Source organism: Myxocyprinus asiaticus, chromosome 37, assembly GCF_019703515.2.
Source record: "Myxocyprinus asiaticus isolate MX2 ecotype Aquarium Trade chromosome 37, UBuf_Myxa_2, whole genome shotgun sequence".
In the NCBI taxonomy this organism is placed as follows: domain Eukaryota; kingdom Metazoa; phylum Chordata; class Actinopteri; order Cypriniformes; family Catostomidae; genus Myxocyprinus; species Myxocyprinus asiaticus.
In genome coordinates, this window is record NC_059380.1 from 23,177,451 (window position 1) to 23,185,066 (window position 7,616).

Here is a 7,616-nt window from a genome sequence, read left to right on the forward strand (position 1 = left end):
ATTGGAATTGGAATTGCAAATTATAAAGTCACAATTTCGGGGAATATAAAATAGAAATTGCGAGTTATTCAAGGGGTCATGACATGCATATTTTTTAAATTAAATGTTTTTCCTTGAGTTTCACTTTCACTTTTACTGTTAGTAAAGTTTTTTGCACAAAAAAAAAAAAAAAACAGTCAAAATGTATTATAACATGACCTTTTTCTACCATCTTTGGGCCTCTGTCTGAAATGCTTGGTTTTCTGTGTACTTCACCTTTAAGACACGCCCACTGTTATGATTGGCTTACAGCGTTGAAAAGCAAACACCCTCCCGCCATTACAAGTGTGAAACTGTAATTTCCAAGAATTAAAAAATAACAATTTGCAAGCGATTTACGAAATCCCCAAAAAGCACTTAGTCCAGGCAATCGTTGATATGAAGGTATGACATTGGTCCCAATTTATGTAAAGCACACAATCAAACTACAACACTTGTTCAACTGAAATAACAAAAGAAAACTGAACAAAATCATCCCACTGTTTTCAATAATTATCAGGCATACAAGATTTGGTGATAAAATAACGCTATTTAAACAGCGAAAATAGTCAAACGCAAACTGCGATTGTGTAATAAATGTGTATCAAGCTGTAATGAGAGTGTTATAAGGGACGGTCGGCCCGGGGATTCCCCTGTTTGATCTCCCGACTTCAATACGCATCCTGTGTCAGGAAATAAGTGATGTTCGCCAGCTAGGGAATCTACCTCGAGTCGTTTTAGCAGGGTGGAAACAATAAATGCTTTTTTTTGGAATGGAGAGGAACTTTTGAGTTCTACAACTTACAGTATGCTTTTATTGTTCAGTGACCTCTTATATGTAAAAATATATTTAAAAAAAAATGTAATTCCTCATGTCATGACCACTTTAAGTCACAATTGCGAGACCAAGTCGCATGACTTTATTTCTCGCATTTGCGATTTGATATCACACAATTCCAACTTTATATCATGCAATTTTTACTTTATATCTTGAAATTATTTCTCACAATTACAAAAAATAAAGTCATGAATGTGAGATATAAAGTGAGAATTACCTCTTTTATTTCTTTATTCCGTGGCGAGATCCTGCTTTCATAAGAACATTATGGTGACTAGAAAACATAAAAATAACATTGCACTACTGTGAAACCCCTTTGTTGTTGTACTTTGGTAATTTCACATTGTAAGTAGGTTGCCATACAGTATGTACAAATGTACAAATAGTATGTAGATGGAAATTGCAATATGTATAAGTTACAATGTACATACAGTTATCTGCAATACAAAGAAAAAGTAAAAATTATTTTATTAGAGGATAACTGATCAGGAAAAAAGGGGATTTGTTATAAGTTTACAATATACAATGCAACCTGTAGTTTTTCAATCTTTGATGTGGTATATCTTGGAAATTTCCCTGAGCTCAGGTGCTGTCAAGTGTCTCTTTCGTGATTTATTCTTTCTCAGCAGTGTGGTCTTTATTTCGGTTTCACACTTTGGGACCATGTGACCACTGCTCACTTCAGCTGGGCTTGGATTGGTAGTCTGTGCTGGTGGGGCTGGCACATGTGTCAGTGCTAGGCACATGTCACCCACCTTTAGTTGGTGGCAGTGTAGTCTGCAGGTTTGACTTGTGTGTTGAGGGTTACAGGAGGACCAGCCACGTCCACATACAAAGAAGGGCAACCCCTCACTCACCTCCAGAGACAACTGCAGAGAGAATAGAGAGGTTACAAACGAATAGTTCACCCAAAAATGAAAAGTTTGTCATCATTCACATGTTGTACATAAAATTTTATTCATAATTCATATGATAATCTTCCCTTCCAGAGAGCTGGTAACCTTTGTGACAGGATTATTGAGATTACTGAGTGAGTTGGATTCGAGAACCAGATCAGACTAATTCCTGAATGAATCATTCAGACCGGTTTTGTGAACTGGATCAACAGATTCATTGAAAAGACATTTCTCAAAAGAACGATTTGTTCATGAATCAAACATTGCTATACTTATTTCATGAATGTGCCAAGGAGAGCTAGATGTCAAGATTTTCAGTGAATGACTTAAATTTCAATGAGTGTTTATCACACAAAGCTATCGTATGGCTCCAGAAGACTTGTAACATAGCGAATAAGTCGGAATATTATAAAGAGTGAACAAGTCTTAAAAATAAAGTCATTTGGGTTTGAAACAATGAGAGGGGGAGTACATTTTTGGGCAATTATCCCTTTAAGTCAAATATGCAGCAAGTACCTTTAGTGCACATGTTTGCATACCTGTGAGTGATCATGCTCAAGCTTCACATGTAAACATGACAGCTCAGGTGTGTGTGAGGGTGTGATGTTTAACACAATCAAACGTCTCAGTCTCAGCTCAGGATGTAGTTCAGCACACTGCTCCAAATCCTCCATCTTTAAATCCTCCACACGCTTCAGTCGACCACCCTCAAGCTCCACCAGTGAACCTTCTACAAAGCGATGGAGAACACATAGAGCAGAAGAGGATGATTTAGAATGAGTGCTAGAGTTCGTTTGGCGATTGTGTTTTTCTGCATTTCCTCTCCAGACCAGTAGCTCCTCTCTTGTTTGCTTTTCATCGTCCCACTTTGACTCTTCAGGCACGTAATGTTTAGAGTGGTCCAAAGTGAGCATTTGGTGATGGTTGTTCTCTGTACTGTCTTTGAAATATTCTTTATGAGAATCTGTATATAGAAAAGAACTTAGAAATGGGTTGTTTTTCACATAAAGCTTCTCATGGTCTCTCTTGGACCTGTGGATAATTCTCTGCTTCTCTGGTCCATGGTACCAATGCGAATACCTCTGTGTCTCCATGCCCATTTTGATATCCTCACTTAGAATATCTCTTCTTAGATCCCTAACAACCCCTCTGTAGTAAGCTGGAAACTGGTCAATCTGTGACCCGTGCAGATTTCTAAAGCCTTTGGCATATCCATCTCCTACTTCAGAAGTTAAATAACTCAAATATGATGTGCCTCTTCCAATGCTATGCAGCCTATTTGGGTCATTTACTAGTATTTTTGATGAAGGTGTGAGATATCTGCTACTAGACAAATTCAGACTCAATGAAGGGTGGATCTGATTCGCTCCTATAACACAAGAGAGCTCAGGGTTTGAGATGGAAGCTACATCACACCTGTATGGATAGAGGGTAAATGCATCTGTGGCAACATCAGGTGTGGATTCCCGTAGATGCTTAGGTCTTCTGAATACTGAATCCTGATTCCAAAAGGGAGAGGGGGTTTTAAAAATGGGCTCAGATGACTGTTCATTGCAATTTTGCACAGAATCTAGAGTCTCTAAAACTGAGGAGGAATTATTCTTATTTGCCATGGCGACAACAGTAGTTTTGTAGCATCACTTTTGACCTAAACACTTCTACCCCTCAATAAAATGACTCATTTAGTGGTTGTGGGAAAATGCCAATAATCTTGTTTACACTGTTGTTTTTTTTATATAGTAATAAAATCAGCTAGGTGGAAATGTGCTTATCGGGAAATATAAGATCATTTGAGAAATTTTCAGAGAACATTGTGGACTGGTATCGCAGTTAAGCTGTATTTATAAGTTCTCTGAGATATTGTGATGAGTAAATTGGTTTAGGGTTCAAAGGAGACTTGTGGCATCATGCTGATTGGGTAACTACTGGGTGGTTTCCAATGCTGTTAGATGACTCCAAGAATATCTGAAAAAGATAAATTGATAAATTATACAATGTTAGTGATTGATATACATGTAGTAAAACTTCCTTAAAGGTGCCCTCATTAACTTTTTGTTTGTGTCATCTTGGACTTGGACAGTGACACCTAGTGGTGTGGATGCTGCATTATTTAAAATCAATAGTTTTCAGTTACAGATGCCATTGTAGAAATTCACTATTCACAATCAGCCATGATTAATTGAATCCAAGAGTGGAAGTGTCCAATAACAAGACGGTTACTGAGATTAAGCGAGTAGTATTCAGCTGGTCATGTGATTCTAAAATGGCAGCCCCATGAGGGCGCCCCTCCCCCATAAAACAGCTTTTATAAAGTTACTGATATGACTAGAGTCTCATGTGAGTGCTCATGATTTTATACATGTGTTTCAAAATTACAATTCTTTTCTTTAGGAGTAACACTTTATTAATAGGGAAAAAAATTACTGAGTGCACTTTAAATGATAAGGTAACAAACCCATTTGCTTCACTTTCTTCACTGATACACTAGTGTTTAATAAATTTGCAACAATAAAATTGTTTAATAGACCTTATTCACAGTAGTGCCATCTTTGGGATTGACTTACATTATCTTCAATGGCATGCACTGTAAGAAGCTGTATAAACTCCTTTTTCGTCTTTTTAAGTTTTTTATCCACAAATTTTTTTTGCAATTTACTTTTTCAAAGTTTCAATAGCAGAACGATCCAAAACACTTTAAACAACAGTAGAGATTGTAAGTCTATCCCTCAAAGCCTCGTTGTCATTCCTGTCAAAAATTAAAGATGGTGCTACTTTGAATAAGGTCCATTGCATTTCTTGAATTTTAAATCTGAATTCTGAATGCAAATTTGGAAGCTGCCGTATATTTTTGTTTTGTTTTTTTAAGTATGTTGCTTCAGTACGGCTTCAAAATTGTGTGTAATTTATACTGTAGAACAAAATGTCCACTTGTCTTCAAGTAATCTTTACCACAGACCTTATTTTACATAAATAAAAAACTGCTATTGTAAAATCCATAGGAAAATCCCAATAGTAAAAAAAATAAATAAAAAATAAATAAATAAAAAATCTCATTATAGTTTTTGAAAAATAATTTTGCATTATATTTTTTTCTGAAAAGCGACATGAGATGCCATTGGTGACCCATTTATATATGTTAATATATTTATTCAATTTAACATTTCTTAATCTCGTCTTGTTTTTGTAACACTGTGGAAAGAGTGGTCTATACGTATATATATATATGTCTCTCTGTTAACAACAAATATTCCATAATAATAGTGTATATTTAAGAGTTAAGAGTAAATTCGTTATTGCCAGTAACAAAGTTTACGAAGACACGTTTTAGATTAAAAAAAGGAAGACTGAATACCTGTCTCATCTCATGTCCGAATGGGATATACTGTAGTCCGTCTGTCTGTACATTTCATTAGATTTTCAACCCACATTTTTGTGCCTTACTTTTCAATTCACACACTATCATAAAGACACATACTTATTACACATGATTATATTACTCATTATGACTACTCTCTAAAGGAAATTTACAGTCCTGAGGTATTAAATGAGGTAAGAGGTATTTACCTATTCAAATGCCCTGGCTATATCTTTAAACGAGTCGACAAATACAGTCATGCAGTATTTATAACCCTCAATCTACACATACATTCCACTTTACAACTTTACAACATAAAGAGAGGACATTTTTACTTCTAAAGTTATACTATACAGAACATCAGCAATGGTGACAGCAAAGGGCTTATTTGAATGATGGATATGCAAACATGCATTTGAGGATACAGGTAGGCTTGTCAAATACACAATATTATGGCTCTCATCACTGGAAAAAAAACTTTCATTACTCTATGACACCTGATAGCTGTTTACATGCAAAGTGAGCATTTGTCATGGAACCGATGTGGAACATAAATCGGATTTGCATGAAGACCTGAATGATCTAAGAGTCCTCCTCAGTTCTGCAATTCATCTATAGCAGGCAGAAGAATACTTGGCCGATTTCAAACAGTTCTAATGGAATCCTCGAGTATCTCTACAATAAGTAATTTAATGTTGCCTTGTGTACTACTGTGTCTACATATACCACAACATAGATTTGAACGTTTTAAGGTTCTGGCTTTAGTTATAACATACTGCTCTTTCTTATCATGAAAATGAAAGTGCTGAAAAATGCAAAATGAAAAATACAATGAAAAATGAAAGCTATATGGAAGTCTTTACATGTCACACTTTCAAAACAACAGAACTTCAAAAATACATTCACATATTGATTGTCAAGTATTGATAATGGAAAAAATACACAGAAGTGCCCATTTTTGTCAAATAAAGGGTGAAATAAAAGATACTACAGTTAATTTCTAGCCTTTCATGTTAATACTGAATTTAAAGGTATCAGAATTGGCTGATATTATTGTGGTCAGCAATTGTGGCTGCACCCAAAACAGGTTATTAAATAATGATCTTACCTTTAGACACCCCCAATTTCAAGAAACATAAGGGTCTGTGCTGATGAAACGCTGACAAAATGCATCCACTTTTGATGCTGATTTGCAGACAAACTCTTTATCTTTTATTCCTCCTACTCTCTCTCAGTCTCTCCCACTCTTCTCTCAACTCTGTCTGACAGCTAAAGCTTTCTCTCTCTCTCTCTCTCTCTCTCTCTCTCTCTCTCTCTCTCTCTCTCTGCACATGCATTTTCTCTCTTTCTCTGCAATATATTTTATAAATACATACATTAAATATACTATATAGTGTATATGTAGCCATGGAGATGTTTAGCACAATCAATGGTGAAGTGTGTAATTCTGTCCCACTAGCAGAATAGGAGAAATAACTAAATTGTTTTATATCTATCTATCTATCTATCTATCTATCTAGCTATATATATATATATACACACACATATATTTTATTATTCTTATTTTTTTTTTTCTTTTCTATTTTTTAATTTTCTCCCCTTTTTCTCCCCAATTTTGGAATGGCCAATTCTTACTACTTACCAGGTCCTTGTGGTGGCGTGGTTACTCACCTCAATCCGGGTGGCAGAGGACAAGTCTCAGTTGCCTCCACTTCTGAGACAGTCAATCCGCGCATCTTATCACATGGCTCGTTGTGCGTGACACCACGGAGACTCCCAGCATGTGAAGGCTCATGCTACTCTCCGCGATCCATGCACAACTAACCACGCGCCCCACTGAGAGCGAGAACCACTTAATCGCGACCACGAGTGTGACTCTACCCACCCTAGCAACTGGGCCAATTTGGTTGCTTAGGAGACCTGGCTGGAGGCACTCAGCATTCCCTGGATTCTAACTCGTGACTCCAGGGGTGGTAGTCAGTGTCAATACTCACTGAGCTACCCAGGCCCCGAAATAACAAAATTTGTAGATTATCTGAAGAAAATATGAGTGCCCAGTACCAGTAAAAAACTTGCTGCATTAGCGTGCTGCTATGTGGTTGCTAGGGGGTTCTGGGTGGTAACTAGGTAGTTGCTAGGGTTTTCTGGGTGGTTGTTTGGCAGTTACTTACAGGCCCAAGTCAAAAGAGCCCACCACTATGTATGTATGATATTCTGATCCTTAGACATGGTTTGGGTCCCAGTTCTTCCATCAACGTTCACTGCCCCAGCAGCTTTCGCTTTTGCTGTTGTGCACTGTGTCCGTGTTTATTTCCGTGTCTCCTGCTGAATGCGTTTAGATGCACTTCCAGGCCCGGGACAAAAGGTCAAGTTGTCCCCTGTTTTCGGCGGCCCTGTGTGTGGGTGAGAAACAGATCAATATTTAAGTACTTTTTTAACTACTAATCTCCACCTTTGACCAGCCCCAGCCAGTAGGTTGCCAGTAGGTTTAGGGGCAGTGGTGGCTCAG

At 37.1% G+C, this 7,616-nt stretch overlaps 1 protein-coding gene across 2 annotated transcripts; it reads right to left on the bottom strand.

The window, feature by feature from the left end:
- Positions 1-287: 287 nt before the first annotated feature.
- Positions 288-7,355, bottom strand: LOC127427653 (uncharacterized). Of its 2 annotated transcripts, none has more exons than XM_051675358.1 (3): positions 7,279-7,355; positions 2,292-3,717; positions 288-1,725 (listed from the first exon to the last, which is right to left on the bottom strand). In XM_051675358.1, exons 2-3 carry the CDS (start codon positions 3,363-3,365, stop codon positions 1,399-1,401), a joined length of 1,401 nt encoding a protein of 466 aa, XP_051531318.1. In that variant the 5' UTR covers positions 3,366-3,717; positions 7,279-7,355; the 3' UTR covers positions 288-1,398. The 2 variants fall into 2 exon arrangements, with proteins under 2 accessions (XP_051531318.1, XP_051531317.1); XM_051675357.1 differs by lacking the exon at positions 7,279-7,355 and adding an exon at positions 6,216-6,350.
- Positions 7,356-7,616: the final 261 nt, after the last annotated feature.

Coding starts and splice junctions, on each gene's coding strand:
- LOC127427653 (XM_051675358.1), bottom strand. CDS start 3,365: ATGGCAAATAAGAATAATTCCTCCTCAGTTTTAGAGACTCTAGATTCT. Junction 1,726..2,291: donor TTGAGCATGATCACTCACAG/GTATGCAAACAT, acceptor TTCTCTCTGCAG/TTGTCTCTGGAGGTGAGTGA.